The sequence below is a fragment of the Panthera leo genome, chromosome F2 (assembly GCF_018350215.1).
Source record: "Panthera leo isolate Ple1 chromosome F2, P.leo_Ple1_pat1.1, whole genome shotgun sequence".
NCBI lineage: Eukaryota > Metazoa > Chordata > Mammalia > Carnivora > Felidae > Panthera > Panthera leo.
Genome location: NC_056695.1, coordinates 48,018,244 through 48,038,945, shown reverse-complemented (window position 1 = coordinate 48,038,945; position 20,702 = coordinate 48,018,244). Strand labels below are relative to the sequence as shown.

General features: G+C 36.5%; 1 protein-coding gene across 6 annotated transcripts in view; it reads left to right on the top strand.

Annotated features, from left to right (window-relative positions):
• UBR5 (ubiquitin protein ligase E3 component n-recognin 5) overlaps positions 1-18,668 on the top strand; it is a 137,248-nt gene extending 118,580 nt beyond the window's left edge. For 5 of the 6 annotated variants that reach the window (XM_042923396.1, XM_042923395.1, XM_042923397.1 and 2 more), the window contains exons 48-59: positions 588-831; positions 2,284-2,395; positions 2,965-3,109; positions 4,184-4,314; positions 6,200-6,260; positions 8,794-8,969; positions 9,195-9,279; positions 10,664-10,819; positions 11,170-11,283; positions 12,733-12,877; positions 14,127-14,212; positions 18,043-18,668. In XM_042923396.1, the coding sequence (XP_042779330.1) occupies positions 588-831; positions 2,284-2,395; positions 2,965-3,109; positions 4,184-4,314; positions 6,200-6,260; positions 8,794-8,969; positions 9,195-9,279; positions 10,664-10,819; positions 11,170-11,283; positions 12,733-12,877; positions 14,127-14,212; positions 18,043-18,255 (1,668 nt within the window). In that variant the 3' untranslated portion in view covers positions 18,256-18,668. The remainder of the gene's footprint in view (positions 1-587; positions 832-2,283; positions 2,396-2,964; positions 3,110-4,183; positions 4,315-6,199; positions 6,261-8,793; positions 8,970-9,194; positions 9,280-10,663; positions 10,820-11,169; positions 11,284-12,732; positions 12,878-14,126; positions 14,213-18,042) is intronic. The other variant, XM_042923393.1, reaches the window with a different exon arrangement.
• The last annotated feature ends 2,034 nt before the right edge of the window (positions 18,669-20,702 follow it).

Genomic DNA, 20,702 nt, shown 5'->3' with positions numbered 1-20,702 from the left:
TCCCATGTTTTCTAGTATTTGCTGTTTTTTACACAACACATACTTTTGATTCACTTGGAATTGATCCTAGTATATTCCAAAATTGAACAGATTGCTGTTTTCCAATGAACTTACTTAGAAAATGTTAGAATTTAGGGGGCGCCTGGGTGGCTCAGTTGGTTAAGTGTCTGACTCTTGTTTTTAGCTCAGGTCATGATCTCACGGTTTTATGGGATCGAGCCCCAGGTTGGACTCTGTGCTGGCAAAGTGGAGCCTGCTTGGGATTCTCTCTCTCTTTCCCTCTCTCTGTGCCCCCTCCCGCTTGTGCTCTGTCTCTCTCAAAATAAATAAATAAAACTTTGAAAAACAACAACAACAACAAAGAAAATGTTAGAATTGAGTTTAATTCCATTATCCTGATTTAATGCAGGACATTCCTGTATGCTTTAGAATGTTTCTTATGTGGAATGTACAAGCTTCTAAGAATCCACATTACTTTGTAGTTAAACTGTCAACAGGAAGCTAAAATTACATTTTCAGATTTTACATAGGAAAATTTCAAGGTGGTCTCTAACATTGAACTTTACTACTCTCTGGTGTTTTCATAGGTTGATCGCGATCGAGATCTTCTTATTCAGCAGACCATGAGGCAGCTTAACAATCACTTTGGTCGAAGATGTGCTACTACACCAATGGCTGTGCACCGAGTAAAAGTCACATTTAAGGATGAACCAGGAGAGGGCAGTGGTGTAGCACGAAGTTTTTATACAGCCATTGCACAAGCTTTTTTGTCAAATGAAAAACTGCCAAATTTAGATTGTATCCAAAATGCCAACAAAGGCACTCATACGAGTAAGTACAGATAATAAACATCATAAAAATTATTTGGATAGACGGACTTGGTGAAGGGGATTGAGAGGAAAAAAACATTCTTATTGGAGCAAAAACAATTACAGTCACAGTTAAATGTATTTATAAATGTATTTATAGTGGGAGAACTTTACTGCACATTTCCATTTTTATACAATTATATTCTAGATTAGTGATTTATTCTTATTTAACCTATTCTAGTCAACAGCTTAGGACTTTGTTCTTTTACTGCCATATTTTCATAAATGTTTGTGATGGTACTAGTGAGTTTCTCCTCTCAATTGTTACATGGTTTGAGGAGTGGGAAGTTGTAAGCTCTATGGTAACAGAAAAATTCAGTGAGCACATTACATTATTTCCATCACCCCTGTATATTTAATTAGTACAGATACTGAAAATCCTTTTCTCTAGAGCAGTGCTATTCAAAGGACAATGTGCAGAGTTGATACTGGTCCCCAACGAGACACAGAGCTTGCAACCAAATGTAGATTCGTTGACTGTGTTACTAACCTCACTGTATAATTTAACAAGACATTGTTTTTTTGGTAATAAGATTTTCTTTATTAATATCCTACTGTAAGCTCTACCTCTTTGAGGACCAGCACTTTGGGATTAGGATTCTTACCTAATTTTCAAATTAAAAAGATCTGTGAAAATGACAGATGCCTTAAGTGGGTATAATTGGGGATTCATATAAATAAGGGGCAGAAGATTGTCATTTCATAGGTGGATAATTCAGCGAGAGGGCATTACTAATAAGAAAATCCTGTATTTCACCTAGGCTGTAGTGCTGTTGTATTGAGTTCTGAAAAATGCCACCATAGACTAGGCTCGATGAGCTCTAGGAAGGATTGAGGATGAAAAGATGGGGAGAGCCCTGCAGCCTTTCATCATTAGTTTTACCGTTTGACTTTCTATAGTCTTACAATAAAAAGAAAATGGCAGATGTGAATGAGGGAGCCTTGGGAAGTCATAACATTTCAGAAATCACTGTCTCCTGCACATTCTTTCGGAAACCATACTCTGGCTTATGGTTAAGGTTTTGAAAATAATAGTAGCTGATGTTTTGGGTGGCCTATATTTTGCTTAATGCCCAAAACTAAATAAATCTGACTCTAATCACATACGAAACTTCAGCATTATTTATGGTAAAGCTAACAGCCCCAGTTGCTATATATCATTTCACAACTGTGACATAATTCATTAAATACATACTGATCGAACATCTATTACGAGCGAAGTACATTCTATATAATTACCCCTAGCCTTCAAAACCATAGGGAGAATGAGTGGAAGCTACTAACAGATGTTAAGGGAGGTAATTTTCACCTGTCATGTTCTTAAGTTGGTCTCATGTCCTCACATTAACTTTGACAGTTAAAATAGTTTCATTTACATTTATCTAAACAAAGTATGTTTTATATTTTCTTTCAGGTTTAATGCAGAGATTAAGGAACAGAGGAGAGAGGGATCGGGAAAGGGAGAGAGAAAGGGAAATGAGGAGGAGTAGTGGCTTGCGAGCAGGTTCTCGGAGAGATCGAGATAGGTGAGATAATTTTGTATCTTTTATTGAATACCACCTTAGGGAATGAAATTGGAGGTAGGCCTGTAATGAGAGGATCTCAATTATGGACTATTTTTTAGAAAAAGTTTTAGTATTTGGGTATATGTATAGTAACTGTACTGTTATTAAAATATTCTGCTTTAAAAACCCAGGGGCAGTTGAAATTACATAATTATCATTCTTTCCTAAATTTGTCTTAAAATTTTAATTGTGGCAATTATATTATATTTAAACCTTAATTTTTGTATTAGGGTGGGTGGCATTTAATTTGGACTAAAACTTCTAGGAAATGTGAGTGGATTCTTGATAATCTGGTATTTTATGGTCCTACTCCCTTAGAATCAAATTGAACTATGTATTACAAATTTATAGATTTTTGAGTATTAATGTCTAGAAAACCTTTATTTCCCAACCATCGTCTATTAAGCATTCTACCATCTTGATAATTAGAGCTGCCTGTATGCTTTGGTTTCCCATCTCTAGTACTGGTTGTGCTGATGTTATTTTGCAGACAAGGGAGATGAATTATAATAGCTTTGTTCTCCTTTCAGAGACTTTAGAAGACAGCTTTCCATTGACACTAGACCCTTCAGACCAGCTTCTGAAGGGAATCCTAGTGATGATCCTGATCCTCTGCCAGCACATCGTCAGGCACTTGGAGAGAGACTTTATCCCCGAGTGCAAGCAATGCAACCAGTATGTATGGTACATTTAGTCCCTCTTAACTGGCTGTGCCATTTTTGTTTTTGAAAGAGAGAGACACAGTGTGAGCAGGGGAGGGGCAGCGAAAGGGAAGGAGACACAGAATCCAAAGCAGGCTCCAGGCTCTGAACTGTCAGCGCAGAGCCCGACATGGGGCTCAAACCCACAGACTGTGAGATCATGACCTGAGCCGAAGTCGGACACTTCACCGACTGAGCCACCTAGGCGCCCTCATTTTTGTTTTTGGATTAAAGTTGGTATTTTAAAAAGTTGTTAGCTACTGGCCATTCAAGTGGTTGAGGACTGTAGTAACAAAATGGAAGCTTAAGAGGGAAAGCTGCAAAATGTGCTGGAGGGTAGCTTGAGGTTTGTTTTTTCTACCTATGTTAAGTTGGCTTCTACCTGATAAGTTCCTTGTGTGCTAAAGAATTATCTGTGCATTCAATTTGTACCTTTATTTGTACAAACTGTTACCTTTTGAAGCAGACTTTTTAATCTGTTAACAAGTTGTAGCTAAAACATTGCAAATACTGTACTTTCTTTATTGCTGTTACCTGTTGCTAGGAGATTTTTATATTGAATGTCCTGTCAGGTTTCTTTCATATAATATGAAACATAAACTAGTGCTTTTTTGTTTGTCTTTATACATAACATATTTCTTTCAGTAAATCCTTAGCCTTAAACATAGGCATCTTTCATCTCCCTCCTTTACTTCTTCCCTCCCTTTCTTTTCTTCTGCCCTACATGTAAGAAATGTTTCTGCCTCTCTGTAGTGAGAAAAAATGGAAATCAAGTATTTGTGTGTTTACTCATGGATATCAAAAATAAAAGCTTGTCATACAAATTTTAAACTAGCTTTAACAAGACTACCAAAGTTCTCTATAATTAAGCTTCTCATTTAAATAAAATGCCTTACTGGTTTAGAAATGTTTTGTTTCCAGGTTTCTTAATTTTCTTTCTCCCTTTTTTTTTTTTTTTTTTTTTTTTGGGGGGGGGGATAAAAGATTGTTGATTTAGACAAGAGGTTTCAGAGAGTAGGGGCAAGTAACATTTGCTCATTGTTTGCAGGCGTTTGCAAGTAAAATCACCGGCATGCTGTTGGAATTATCCCCAGCTCAGCTGCTTCTCCTTCTAGCAAGTGAAGATTCTCTGAGAGCAAGAGTGGATGAAGCCATGGAACTCATTATAGCACATGGACGGTAAAGTATATAATTGGGAAGGTATTTCAGTTTAAACATCAACTACTTTAAGATATGGTGGCACTACATCCTAAAAATAAAATTTATACTATAAATACATGACATTAAATGTTTTTTGAAGAGATGGCTTAAAATTCACGAGTGACAGTTGAGTTTCACATGTATTAGAAAGGTAGAATTTTAGCGTGACTTATGCTCTAAAAATCTTTTATATACCTGAAATTTAGAAATTACTTGAAAGAAGTACATCCCAAATTCTCTACCAGAATACCCCTGATGGCAGAGGCCAGATACTTCAAGGAATTGTTGTGTAGTCCCTGAGTTCTTGCCATAAGCATGAAATTTCTTTTAGGACTTCTGATTTGTTTTAAAAATTCCTGTAAGTTTTTGCTTTCTGTTGTGTAACATATTTCTTTTACTGTAAAACCTAAAATTATCTAACAGCTAAATAATTCTTTTCCCAGGGTGACATCAGGAAGATATGCCAAACTTATTCGGTGCCTTCTGTTCTGGGGCCACTCTTATATCCAGTTTGGCTTTGAAATGTTAATAATTATTTTTTTAATGTTTATTTTTATTTATTTTTTTTTCAATATATGAAATTTATTGTCAAATTGGTTTCCATACAACACCCAGTGCTCATCCCAAAAGGTGCCCTCCTCAATACCCATCATTTTAATGTTTATTTTTGAGAGAGAGAGACAGATCGCAAGTGGGGGTGGGGGGTGGGCAAAGAGAAGGGGAGACACAGAATCTGAAGCAGGCTCCAGGCTGAGCTATCAGCACAGAGCCCAATGCAGGGCTAAAACTCACAAACTATGAGATCATGACCTGAGCTGAAGTCAGACACTTAATAACCAACTGACCCACCCAGGCACCCCAAAGTGTTATTTTAGATGCAAATTTCTGTCTTTTCTTCCTAGTCATGATTTTACATGAGGAACTTGGATTGGATATAGTCCTAAGAAATGGATAAGTGGGTAGGTTAAGCACTGAAACTTAATAGCCACTTATCTGTTTCATAGCCTTTGAATGGTCGAAGCAAAAAGACCATTGCTAGAAGTTTATTTTCTTTACTGTTAATTATTTTTTTCCTTCTCTGGGCTTTTATGTACTGTTTCTTCATTCCTTTTCCCAGTCTCTGGACGTAATCAACACCATGATAGAGCTCAGCCCATTATAGGAAAGGTTTTGAGGAATGTGCATTTTGATAAAAAGATGGTTATAAACAGGGGCTCCTGGGTGTGGCTGAGTTGGTTAGGCATCGGACTCGACTTTGGCGGAGCCTGCTTGGGATTCTCTCTCCCTCACTTTCTGTCCCTCCCTGGCTCATGTGTGTACTCTGTAAATCAATAAATAAATTTTATAAAAATCTTTCTTAAACATACGTAAGGTTTGCATTATTAGTAGTGTTTTCTACTGAATGCAAGTAAAAGACTTGCATTCAGTAGAAGACTTGAAGACTGCTTTCAGCTGGCTTTATAAAGTAAATAGTGAATTTATTAGTATTCTAGAATAATTAAACACACTAAGGAATTCAGTTCCCATTGTGATTGCTTTCTGAACATTTTCTGTTCTCTTAATAATGCTCCCTGTGAGCCTAATCTTCAGTCCCCCTGTGAAGACTGCATTTATTTTGTCTTAAACCAGGTAGCCTTTATCTCATTATCTTGAATCACACATGTAAAATCTGTTTTTTGTGTGTATATAATACTGACTTCCCTGCTCTTACATATGCACTAAGACTAGTAAGTGCCCTAGGTATTTATTTCAAAACTTTAAATGTATTTATAAATTCTTATAAATTCAAATGCATGTTTCTCTACACTGAATTTTAGAAGTTTCAGTTATCTGGAATGTGAAAGGTTATTTTGTTTGTTTTTAGGGAAAATGGAGCTGATAGTATCCTGGATCTTGGATTATTAGACTCCTCAGAAAAGGTACAGGTAAGAGATATTTTGTACATGTGCTAGTAATAAGCACTTGGAACTCTAATTTAGCACAGCCTGAATTAAGCTTGAATTTAGAGATGTCATGAATTTCTTAGGGCTTATTCCTTAAGGAAGAATTGAGTGCCAAAGATGCAGAGAAAATGAGACATGTGGAGGAGAGCAGTAAAGAAGGCTTTTTTAGCACATGATGTATTTCATTCTTGAGCTACCTGAGAACTTCACTGCCACTCAAGGTGGAGCAAACCCAGTATAATCTTATCTCTTCCATTACTACAACTAAAAACTGAACAAAATGTGAAAAGGAACTGCCTGAGGATTCTAAAAAGTAGACAATAGCATACTGATTATAGAGGAAAGTCAAAACTTGAAAAACAGCTGGTGCGGTATTGTTTCAGGCACGAGAGTAAGCTGATTCCCTTTTACTCCCACCATAGTTGGAAGATAGAAAAGGCTCTGAGAACTAAACTGTGGTATGAAACCGTTGTCCAAGTCCCAGACTATTACAGATGGTGCTGGGCAGATCCAAACAGTATGATAAAAGACTGTGAAAATTTGTTACTGGAATCATTGCACATAGATGTGACATTTTAGTCTGAATCTAACCAGGTTGATTGCCTCCTAAAACCACAAAATATCACCATTCTCCCTATCATTTTAACAAGACCCAGAGTTTCACAACATAATATTTAAAAGGCCCGGGAGGCATTCCAAAATACAAAGAGCCAGGAAAGACCAACCAGTTTTCCTGGGAAAAGACCCAGTAGATACCAACTTCAAGATGAACTACCACAGATTTTATCTCATACTGTATGAGACAAACACTAATGAACTGAAAGAGGAGGTTCACAGCAGAGAAATAGAAACTTTAAAAGAGAACCAAGGGAAAAGTTTAGAATTAAAAGAGTATCTAAAAGAAAAAAATTCGCCAGATAAGTCAATAGCAGAATGAAGATGATAGGAAAGTGTCAACTTGTAGATAGAAATTATCTACTCTGAAGAACAGAGAGAAGATTCTGAACAAAAGAACAATTTTTGGATCTGTGGGACCATATCAAAAGATCAAACATCCAAGTCATTAGAGTATCCAGAAGAAGAGATATTCCTGTAGCAACAGGAAAATATGTGAAGAAACAGTAACTGAAAACTTACCAAATGTGGTACACGACATAGATTTATAGATTCAAGGTACTCAGTGAACCCTAAATAGGATAAAGTGAAAGAAAACTATATATTATCATCGAACTGCTGTAAAACTAAGCAAAGAATAGTGCCTTATGTATAGAGAAACTGATTTGAAAGACCATGGATTTCTCATCAGAACTGGTATAGGCCAGAAGACAGTGGTTCATCATCCTCAGAGTGCTTTAAGAATTGTCGATCTAGGGGCGCCTGGGTGGCACAGTCGGTTAAGCGTCCGACTTCGGCCAGGTCACGATCTCGCGGTCCGTGAGTTCGAGCCCCGCGTCAGGCTCTGGGCTGATGGCTCGGAGCCTGGAGCCTGTTTCCGATTCTGTGTCTCCCTCTCTCTGCCCCTCCCCCGTTCATGCTCTGTCTCTCTCTCTGTCCCAAAAATAAATAAAAAACGTTGAAAAAAAAAAAAAAGAATTGTCGATCTAGGGGCACCTGGGTAGCTCAGTCGGTTAAACATCTGACTTCAGCTCGGGTCACGATCTCACAGTTGTGGGTTCAAGCCCCATGTCAGGGTCTGTGCTGACAGCTCAGAGCCTGGAACCTGCTTCAGATTCTGTGTCTCCCTCTCCCTCTGCCCCTCCCTTGCTCTCTCTCTCAAAAATAAACAAACATTAAAAAAAAAAAAGAGAGAGTTGTCAATCCAGGGACACCTGGGTGGCTCAGTCAGTTAAGCATCGAACTCTTGGTTTTGGCTCAGGTCATGATCTCATGGTTCATGAGATCAAGCCCCACATTAGGCTCTGTGTTGACAGTGCAGAGCCTGCTTGGGATTCCTTCTCTCTCCCTCTTCTTCTCCCTCCTCCTCCCCTGCTTGCAGTCTGTCTCTCAAGAAGTTAATCCAGAATTCTATATCCAGCACAAATATCTTTGAGGAATTAAGGGGAAAGAAGCTACCATTTTCATTAGTGATTTTTTTAAATGGACAGAGAAGGATTTAACAGGCATGAGCTTCCTGTACCACAGTTCTGAAAGGATGAATTTAAAAGTTTATTTACAGGGGCGCCTGGGTGGGTCAGTAGGGCATCCAACTGGATTTCAATTCAGGTCATGATCTCAGAGTTCAGTTTGTGAGATCGAGCCCCTCGTGGGCTATGCACTGATAGCATGGAGCCTGCTTGGGATTCTCTCTCCCTCTCTCTGGGCCCCTCCCCCATGTGCATGCACTCTCTCTCAAAATAAACTTTAAAAAAAGTTTATTTACATTTAAATGTTGCTTTACCTGCCTGACTTCACTTTCAATGACTTTAGAAATGACTTTAGTCATTTCAAACACTAGTTTATATGTTTTGTTTTAAAAATCAGTTTGGGGACTTAATCTCTGATATTCTATTATTAGGAAAACCGAAAGCGTCATGGTTCTAGTCGAAGTGTTGTAGATATGGATTTAGACGATACAGATGATGGTGACGATAATGCCCCTTTGTTTTACCAACCTGGAAAAAGAGGATTTTATACTCCACGGCCTGGCAAAAATACAGAAGCAAGGTTGAATTGTTTCAGAAACATTGGCAGGTAAAATAACCCTAATCTTACATTTGAATTTTTATAAAATTTCAGTTCAAGACTTTTCTAAAACAGTTTTTAAAATGTGTATATGCTCTATTTCATACTGATTAGAAATGAGGCTGTAGAAAATTTCTCAAAATACTGTATATATATTATGTATGTATGTGTGGGGTTATATATGTTCTAGAATTATTTTCAAATTTAAATATATTTCCCTGTTTTTATTTTTAGGATTCTTGGACTATGTCTGTTACAGAATGAACTATGTCCTATTACATTGAATAGACATGTAATTAAAGTGTTGCTTGGTAGGAAAGTAAGTGATTTTAATGAACCTAACTGCTTTTACAATTGCAAAATTTTCCTTTTATAGCCATTATAAGTCCTTTTCAAACCTTTAGTGACATGGGAAAAAAAATCTCAATACATGGAGGAGATAGCATAGTAGAGTGGGTGACACAGGTGGGTTTGACAGTGTCTGACAGACCTGGATCTTGTTGCAGACAAATCCCGACACCTATCGCAGATTTTCCCATTTAGAAAATGGTAAAACTATATAGTGCCTGGTAAGTGCTCAATAGATTTTAACGATTATTATTTGTTCAAACAGGTGGTAGTGGAAGTAGTAGTAGTATTTTATTGAAAAGAGCATTGTTGGCTTCAAAACTCTATGTAAGATGTACAGGAGGGGGGCGGGACAAAAGAATGTAAGAAAATCCAGCATAGCATGCTTGATCTTTATCTCTGGGTGATAGAATTAGCTTAATTTCCTTATATGCTTTGATAGTTTGCCTGCCTGCACATTCTTTTTATACTGGGAGGAGGGGAAAAAACCACATCCTTTAAAATTAATGTATAATACCAACTATGCAGCTTTTGGTTTAAAATGTAACTGCCAGTGTTTTAAAGGTAGTATAAAGAAATTACTCGACACAAAACAATGAGATATTTTAGTCTTTTCCAGCAATGTATATCGCACATCTGATACAAATTAACACTGTTAAAGCTGTAGTCGATTTTTTAAATCACATTCACTGATGAATAGTTTTCTATTAATACAGCATATCATATGTATGTGGGTGTATGTGTATACATACATATATATGTATATATGTATGTATACACACACACATGTATATATTTTAACTCTGACCCTGTTGAATTCTTAAAATATTCCAGCTAAATGTTCTTGTCCAAAGAAGAACTAGGTTTAAAGCTCAGCAACAGCTCAGAAATGTTGATATGTGGATTCTTTAACGAGGTTTATGGAAAAGATCATGGAATCAAATAGACTCCAGTATAACCCAATGATATGACTGTCAACAAGTTATTGAATTCCTTTGAGCATCAGATTCATCATCTAGAATTAATAATCTATTTTATTATAATCAAGACTAAATAGGATATATATTAAGGACCAGCTGCTTAGCATAATCATTGTTTAATAATTCAGGATTTTTGCAAATTATTTTGTAACTTAAACTCCTCCATTACTGGCTTTTTTTTTTTTTTTTCCAAAATACATGTTACATTTTTTATACCTTGAAAATTAAATATGTTATCAGAGCCAAAGATTAAAATTTTATCTTTTTAAATCAGTTTTAATATACTTAGTGGAATATTATTCTTTATACCTTCAAATTAGATAAAATTGTAGTGAAGATGTTTTATGATTGAGTTCTATATGATTACTTCCTTAGGTCAATTGGCATGATTTTGCTTTTTTTGACCCTGTGATGTATGAGAGTTTACGGCAACTTATCCTCGCTTCTCAGAGTTCAGATGCTGATGCTGTTTTCTCTGCAATGGATTTGGCATTTGCAATTGACTTGTGTAAAGAAGAGGGTGGAGGACAGGTAAAGCAAATATGTAACTTTCTGATTCTGGCAAGAGAATTTGGTTAGTCTGTTGTGCTTATTTTATACAGAAACAGTTTGGATGGGGACATAGAGCGAGAGACACACACACAAACATGCAGAGAAAAGACACACTAGACTGACAGGCATAGAGAGAAGGATGGAGGGTTAATGAGACAGACTGAAAAGTAGTTTTTAGTGCTTATTTAGGCCTAAATTTTTGCATCCCTTAGATATTGGTCAGCAATTTGTGTTTAGATTTTAGAATTTCAGGGAATTATTTTATGAACTGTAGACTTACTACTGCTTTGACCAAATTGCTTTTAAATGGCAGTGCTAAATTATTACAGGTTGAACTTATTCCTAATGGTGTAAATATACCAGTCACTCCTCAGAATGTGTATGAATATGTGCGGAAATATGCAGAACACAGAATGTTGGTAGTTGCAGAACAGCCATTACATGTGAGTATTTTCTCAAAAGTGTTATTTGATCTGATGAGGCTATTTGTGTCTTCATGTGGTAAACTATTTCAGAGTGTATTCAGCTTGCCTATAAAAGGTTAAAATTTTTAAACCAAATTAATGTATGTACAGTGTAAGTTACACCTGAATCCAGACCAAGCATTCACCTTCTGTTGGGTAAAACTACTTGGATTAACTATATGATCATCAAAGTCAATTTGGTGAGTAAAAGTTCAGAAAGGATTCTTGTGGAACTGAAATGACTACTGTTTTGGGGTCCTACCACCACCCATACTTGAAGGCGACTGACTTGAAGGACTCCAAGGCAATAGTACTGATAGTTATGGTTTATTGTAGCAAAAGGACTCCCGGCAAGGGAAAAAGTACATCAAACCAAATCTGGAGGAATCTAGGTGCAGGCTTCCAAAGTTCTCTCTCTGGGGCCGTGGGTTGTCACAAAGAATATACTTCTTTCCTCCAACAGTGAATTAGAGACACATGGACAGTGTTTGTGTTTAGAGAAGCCTGCTTAAGAGTCACAGCTCAGGTTTTATATTAGAGGCCAGTCCTGTAAGCATTTTCTGCCTATGCAGCCAGCCCTGATTACTGAAATTGAGACTGTTAGAGGCATGTGTTCATCATAAGTCACATTGTCTGCACAAATAGTCTAGGTAAGCTGGCACAGCAGGGTTCATTGCTCCAGGCATTCAGAGCAGCCGTATCAGTAATGTAGGGGGAACATTCCAAAAACCAAGTTTCCAGATGCCAGCCAAGGACCATCCCCCTCCAGGAGAGCCTTCTAAAGAGCAACATCAGGCCTGCTGTATTTGTCAGGTGTTCTGATCTCTGTGCTGGGAATAATTGTGCAGGCTCTGAAGTCCTACTGTCAGGATTCAAATCATGGCTGCAACGCTCTTTAGCTGTTATATGACACTAGCAAACTACTTACGTATTTTGTGCCTTGGTTCCCTCTTCTGCAAAATGAGGATAGAATTAAATGCATTAATACGTGTAAGGTGCTTAAGAACAGTTCATGGCACATTGTAATTTCTCAGTGAGCCTCTAGATTTTGAGTGTGTGTTCTTTTGTCGTACTTTTCATAGCATGTGACAGGATAGCATGTTTGACAAATTGAAGCTATTCTTACTTCATGAGTAGCCTATTTTATTAATGTGTAAATTATTTCAGTTAAATCCTGGTGTATAACAATATGGTTTCACTTTTGAACCTATTGCCTGCCTATTCATGATGCCTTTTTTCCCCCCTCTGCCTCTCTTTTGAATCTGTCAATTTAAAAATACTTAATTTTATTTCTTTCTCTCTGGTTTAAATGAGAACTACTATTCTTAGGCTGCTAAAGTTAGATATTGGGCTTTAACAACAAAAAATGCTACATGGAAAATAAAGTACTCAGGGTAATAAAAAGGTAATTTTTAAAATATTCTGTAGGCAATGAGGAAAGGTCTACTGGATGTGCTTCCCAAAAATTCATTAGAAGATTTAACAGCAGAAGATTTTAGACTTTTGGTAAATGGCTGTGGTGAAGTTAATGTGCAGATGTTGATCAGTTTCACCTCTTTCAACGATGAATCAGGTAGGAAATTTTGTGAATGTTTATTTAAGGAATACACTTGATAAATTTACAGGGTTTAGAAATAGCTGTATAACTCAGGTGTTCAAGGCTTTTTGTGTACATTTTTAAGATATTACTGAACTATGATGGCTTAGCATTAGGTTATTCTTAAATCTTTGGTTAACATTTCTAGGTTTTAAAGAGTATATGGTTTAGATTGAATACAAGTAAAAACTTCATTGTGGTGAGCAGCTATGTAAATGGATTTTGTATACTAAGAAAATATAATCCATGTGAAAGTTCTATTGGCCTTTCCCAATTCCTCCTAATCTCTTAGACTCTCTAATTAAAGAATTTGACTGCATGGTGTTTGCTCTGTAGAACTGGACCCAGAGCTCACTTACAAAGACTTAATAACATACAAACACATGGAAAATCCAGAAAGAATAACAAGAGGTAGTGATATTCGTCCTAGAATAACATTTACCTTCAGCGCCTGATTTTCTGTAACACTTTGTTTTCAAGTGGCCTAGGAATAGAATTTGAGCTGTGACTATACCATAAAGACACTGGAAGCCATGAAATTCCTTATGGAAGGATTACACCTATAGTCCAAAATTATTGCCTACGTGAAGGCACTGATTTTTTCCCCCTTTTTCATATTTTGCAAACAGCTTCAGCTAAATTATAGCAAGTTAAATTTTGTTTTTTCTTCATGCTTGACAACGTATAGATTCATTGTAAAATAGTTTCTGTGCTACTTTTTAGTATAGTTTTCAATACTGGTGAGATGAGAATTTGTCTCATTTACAAACCAAAAACCTAAGAGGGAAAAATAAATACCTAAGGACCCTCCATATATGATCCTCAGATTAGCAGCATCAGTGTCATCTAGAAGTGTTTTAGAAATGCAGAATTTCAGTTCTTTTCCTCCCTTCTCCCAGACCTAGTGGATGCGAATCTGTATTTTAAAAAGATCCCCAAGTAATTTGTAAACTCATTAAAATTTGTGAAGCACTGGTGTGAGTTCAACAGATAGGATTAAAGTATTGATTATCAATTTTGAGGCTGATGATCCATTTTTCTTGGTCATCTTAAGTCAGGATTGAGTAATGAACTATAGAAGTTTTACATTATGCAAATGGTCCTAATTTCCTATATTAGGAATTAAACCCCTGATCCTAAATAACAGTTCTGTATCTATTTTTTATAAGAAGCAGTGTTTTAAAGTAATAATTGGTACAGTATATTGGATTTATATTTTTCATAGGAGAAAATGCTGAGAAGCTCTTGCAGTTCAAGCGTTGGTTCTGGTCAATAGTAGAGAAAATGAGCATGACAGAACGACAAGATCTTGTAAGTTAAAATTTTTACAAAATTTGCAAAACAAAATATGAAATGTTAAAATACTGTGTATGATAACCTTTTAAGTTTGTAATGGTCATTTTAATTTTGGTTAAGGAAAATTATAGAAGGTCAGAAATATAAGGCAGTTTTGGTTTTTCTACTCCAGAACTGAAAACCTGTAAAGCTGTAAGCAGAATGAAATACGTTTAGCTATTGATACGCTGTCCTTAGTCCCAGAAGAAAATACCAGTTGATTGTTGAGACAAATGTTTCTTTTTCCCTATAGTGCTTACATATGCTGGCTGCTCCTTTTATATATCCTTAATCCTTTTGACCAGTGGCAAGCCTTTGCAAAATTTCTAAATAGTATCTTGATTGCTATCTGTATAGTGTACTAAGAATAGAGTAGCTTATGATATGTATTAAGTCTGTGATTTTAATGTTACTACTTATTATTAGAATCATAAATTAGATAATATAAACTTTGATCATAGTGAAAGCCTACCAAGTCAGTGGAATCTAGGTCTATCCTTGAGTATATCCATAACCAAATCAACCTGTCCATCAGTCTTGAAAGGTAGTCTTCACTAGACTTTATTTGAGAAATTTGTGGGATGTTCCTTACCCAGAAAATTCCAGAGATCCTTTCTGCCATATTCCTCATGGTTCTTTGCAACATCTTCCCTATCAAACCAGCCTTAGTTCTTAGTAATTGACAACCATACTTCTTGTGGAATATATTTTTAAAAATCCAGTGTCTAGATATATTCTCCAATTTTATCTGAGAGAGGGGAAATGGTTAGTGTGTGGGAAAGCACAAAACTTGACAGTTTCCCATTTATCTCCAGCTCAGTAGTAACTTATTTTTTGGAGTGGGGGAGTCTGCATTTAGCATCCTTGATTTTTTTTTTTTTTTTTCATTAAATTTTTTTAAACATTCATTTTTGAGACACAGCATGAGCGGGGGAGGGGCAGAGAGAGAAGGAAACACAGAATATGAAGCAGACTCCAGGCTCTGAGCTGTCAGCACAAAGCCTGACATGGGGCTTGAACCCACGAAGCATGAGATCGTGCCCTGAGCCAAAGTCTGATGCTAATTAACTTAACGACTAAGCCTCCCAGGTGCCCAGCACTACTTAATTTTTAAGTGGCCCCAGGAGCCTTCCAATATTTCTGCACTATAGTGAAACAAGTTGTTCAGTAGTCCTTTTAGCTAGTTCTGTTCTTGGTTTAGCCACTCTGGTAATTTCTACTTCGGTTGTTCCCTAGGTGGATTCCATATAATTCAACTTTCCCAGTATTGTGGACCCTAAAGTCTCTACCAGTGTGCATGGTTTCAGGACCACCTGTACTCAGTTTTTTGATTCAGTTACCTTGTTTCTTTAAGAGCCCATTATCGGTTCAGTAAGACCTATCAAAAACAGAGATAAAAATGATTGGCTATCTGGGGCGCCTGGGTGGCTCAGTCGGTTAAGCGGCCCACTTCGGCTCAGGTCATGATCTCACGGTCTGTGGGTTCGAGCCCCGCGTCGGGCTCTGTGCTGACAGCTCAGAGCCTGGAGCCTGTTTCAGATTCTGTGTTTCCTTCTCTCTGACCCTCCCCCGTTCATGCTCTGTTTCTCTCGTCTCAAAAATAAATAAATGTTAAAAAAATAAAAATAAAAAAAAAATGATTGGCTATCTGGTATAAATTCTAAGGTTCTAATGGACTTTTTTTTTTTAAACTATTCCCTAGTACTAACTTTGTTTTTAAACCTAATGTATCCTTAGTCCAGTCAGTCAAGTTAAATTTCACTGTAGTTTCTGCCTTCCACTGGAAGAAAATTTGCTAACTATTCAGTCTTTAAAATGAAAGATCTCCCTTTGTAAAGGGCCTCAGGATTTCCTATTAACAGCTTTAATTTGAGGGTCACTCCTATTTACAGGGCTTAAGCATTATATCAAGGGGTTTCCCCCCTCCTCTTTTGAGAAGGATGCTTCACAATTGTTGGTTTTATCCTGATGTGCTGAGGAGAAAAACTAAAGGACATAAGAATATAACAGACCATTCAGAGCAAACTCTTCTTCCTTGGGTTACTAGTCTTGCAAATTATAGGGTTTTTGGGTTAATGGGTAAGACCACATAGTTTATCCTCCTCTTAGAGAGTCACAGTTCACTAGTAAAAGTTCTGAAAAGTCCTGTAGTATTTCTTTTCTTCTAGCAATGGTAGTTATCTACCCTACCTAGCCATATACAACCTTGGAGAAACATTTTACATTAACTTTGTTTTTTTTACCTGTAAAATGAGTAGATTAGACCAGCTTTATCTCTAGAGCATCTTCCAGTCCTTAAAGTTCTTTGCAGGGGTATCTAGATGACTCAGTTAAGCATCCAACTTCAGCTCAGGTCATGATCTCATGGCTCATGAATTCGAGCCCACATTGGGCTCTGTACTGACAGCTCAGAGCCTGGAGCCTTCTTTGGACTCTTGTGTCTCCTTCTCTCTCTCTTCCCCTTCCCTGCTCGTGTGCGCGCGCTCTCTCTCTCAAAAATAAACACACACACATATACATATATATGTAAAGTTCTTTGAAGATTTTGTAGACCTGACACTTAGAGTTTCTTTTTCTGCCCCTTCTAGAGAATTAGATAAGATTTCTCATAAAACCATTCTTCGGGAAAGCAAATCATTATGGGGGTTAAGGGCACCAATCTACTGCACAGTTGAAAATCTGAGTATAACTTCTGACTCCCCCCAAAATTTTACTAAAGTTTTTATATTAGTAAACAGTGCATTACACATATTTTGTACATTATTGTATTTTTTTTAAGTTTTTATTTATTTTTGAGAGGGAGAGGGAGAACAAGTGGGAGAGGGGCAGAGAGGAAGAGACAATCCCAAGCAGGCTCCATACTCTCACAGAGCCCAATGCAGGGCTTGATCTCACAAACTGTGAGATCATGACCTAAGACAAAATCAAGAGTTGGACACTTACTGAGCCACCCAGGCGCCCCATATAACTGTATTAAGAAAATCATAAGGAAAATATATAGTATCGTACTATATTTATTAAAAAGTTTGCCTGTGGGCTCCTGGCTGGTTCAGGTTGCTGGAACATGTCATTCTTGTGAGTTCGAGCCCTATGTTGTATGTAGAGATTACTTAAAAAAACCTTTTCTATGTGGAATTTAAGAAACTTAACAGAGGATCATAAGAGGAAGGGAAAGAAAAATAGAGAGGCAAACTATAAGAGACTTTTTTTTTTTTCAACAATTTTTGAGAAAGAGCACAAGCAGGGGAAGGGCAGAGAGAGGGAGACATAGAATCTGAAGCAGGCTTCAGGCTCTGAGCTGTTAATGCAGAGCCTGATGTGGGGCTCGAACCCATAAACTGAGTCTTTGAACTTCTCTTTAGAGATTTTGTGCCCTATTTCCACTAAACGATACTTTGTGGAATTTAACCACTAGAAAGGCCCACAGAGAAACTGAGGCCCTGAAATATAGTCACTTTTCTACATACCTGACACTTTTTTCTCTTTTGACCCTGAACCTTTCTTGAGAGGGGCAGAGAGAGAGGGAGACACAGACTCCGAAGCAGGCTTCAGGCTCTGAGCGGTCAGCACAGAGCCCTATGCAGGGCTTGAACACACAAGCTGTGACATCATGACCTGAGCTGAAGTCAGACACTTAACCGACTGAGCCACCCAGGCGCCCCAGTGCAAGAAATAAATTTAAAACCCCATTCAAAATCCTATCCCTTTGTAGGTTTTACCTTAAGAATAGGGTTCTGTGTAGATGTTGGCAGAATTAATGTTATTATATTAAAAGCCAAAATTGTAATTATTATACTCCTGTTTAGGTTTACTTTTGGACATCAAGCCCATCATTACCAGCCAGTGAAGAAGGATTTCAGCCTATGCCCTCAATCACAATAAGACCACCAGATGACCAACATCTTCCTACCGCAAACACTTGTATTTCTCGACTTTACGTCCCACTCTATTCCTCTAAACAGATTCTCAAACAGAAGTTGCTACTCGCCATTAAGACCAAGAATTTTGGTTTTGTGTAGAGTATAAAAAGTGTGTATTGCTGTGTAATATTACTAGCTAATTTTGTAGATTTTTTTCCATTTGTCTATAAAAGTTTATGGAAGTTAATGCTGTCACACCCTGGTGGTACCTTAAAGAGATTAAATGCAAACATTCCTTGCTGAGTTTGTAGCTTAAAGGCCTGAGGAGCACTAGCAACATTTGACTATAATGGTTTGCTAGTCAACAACTTCTGGGTCTAACCCCAGCCAAAGATGACAGCAGAACAACATAATTTACACTGTGATTTATCTTTTTGCTGAGGGGAAAAATGTAAAATGTTCTGAAAATTCACTGCTGCCTTTGTGGAAAGTGTTTCAGCAAAGGTTCTTGTATAGAGGGAATAGGGAATTTCAAAATAAAAAATTAAGTATGTTCTGTGTTTTCATTTTAACTTTTTTTATGGTGTTTAATTTGTGGTTGGCTGCAATTGTGTATCATGTATATGGAACTTGTAAAAAGTTCTGGACATTCAGATCTTAGAGATGAAATCACTTTTACCTATGAAAACCACTTTTATTGCGGTTTATTTTAGCTGCATTGAGCTCTAGGATATTAAATGATATCACTAATATTTTGCATGTAATTTGTTCATTTGAGTAAGGGCACTTTTTTTGTACATATGATGGGGCCAATGCACAATACTTTATCACAATCAACTTTTTTTTCTTTGTATCCCTATTTCAATGAGCAGTCAGTCAGGAGGTTACTGCACTTCAGTTCTAACTAGACATTTGTACTAAGGTATTTCAGTTATGTAAACTCAGCCTGGGCACTTTCTGATAACTGTAAAATGTTTTATAAGATCATGATTATTGAAGATACATTTTGGAAAATTTTAAATGTTCGTGAGCAGCTTAACTACTTTTGTATCTAGCCTTTTTTAAGTATCTTGTTACATTTACTTTTTTAAATAAAGAAATTACAGAAGAAATGTCAAGTAATATTGAAGAAACAATAGTTTTTATTTATGTAGTTGTACATTTTTAAACTAAGGGTAATACACCAACATGGTTGTGTGCATAAAAATTTTTGATTTAAAGAACTGAAAGTTTATATACACATGGACTATAAGAAAGAGAAGTAAATTAATCCACATTTTACAGTTAGCAGAGAATCCTGAATGGCACTGGCCAGGCCACCTTTTCTTTTTACAAATGAGGGACGTGAAGTGTGACCCTTACTTGGCATAGGAAGTTAACTCACTCACTTATACTTAGTAACTAAGTGACAGGTTCTTTTTTTGATGACCCATTAATTATGTAGCCTAGTACCAATCTCTAAATTCTTATGGTTTTAGTAGCTTTACTCAATGGCATAAAGAACACTGTTTTCTTCACTAAGTCTTCAAAAGGTGACTTAAAACTAGTCACTTTACATATTGAAAATGAGAGAAATTCTCTGAAATCTCTACCTTTCAATTCCTTTAGAGGACTCCTAGCCTTTGGGATGTTTTTCATGTTCAAAGGCACTATGCTTTTATTATATAACTTCCTGCAGAAGACTGAACCATGTGATATTCTCAGCCCTGCTGACACAAATATTAAAAACTAAAATGATAGTAGTGAAACTCATTGTATTACTTAAAAGTTACACAACATGCTGTATTAGATTTGTGTAAATTAACCAAAGGTTATTTTACAAAGTGAGACATTGATTTTTATGTCTAAATGCTATTTCTGAATAAATGAAATAGTAATTAGATTAAGAGCTAATTATCATCAGTGTGTCTGAAAGAGATAAAATTTATTTATCATCTTAACTTCTGTATGCACATGATGGGATAAAATATTAAATGAAAACAAACTAGATATGATTAGGACATTTGAAACCCTAATTGTGAACTTATTTTTAATAGTTATTGAAAGAATGAAAATATTTAAAATGCACAATGTCTTAAGTCTTCCTAAATCAAGATTTTGGTTAAATGCTTTTAGGATTATTAAAAGCAGAGTGAGTTTTTTTTTGTTTTTTTTTTTTTTTTTTTTTTTGGTTTTGTTTTTTAAGTAAAGCATAAAATGGTTCTAAATGGAAAATAAAGTCATGTAAAATAAAGTTCTCTTTTGGTCTTGTTTAGTGATTAAATCTAATAGAATTGAAAACAAATTTAGGAAGAGAAGACCAAGAATGAACTTTACCAAGGGGTTTTCAATGTTTTCCTATTTTTGCCTTTTTTTCCATTAAATCATCTGAATATCTTGACTATCCAGTATAATAGTAGCTTACTGAGACAGACTTGAGTTTTTAAATAGTATGGTATCAGTCACTAGTACTTAAGATGATTATTTTTGTCTGTTTAAAGGTAGCCAGTGATTTCTAGGTCTGAACTCCAACAGATCTTCCCGTGAAGTAGTAGTTCTCATGGTACTTTATGCCTAAGATTCCCTGGTAGAGCTTGTTAGTGCAGATTTCCTAATCTTTGCCCATC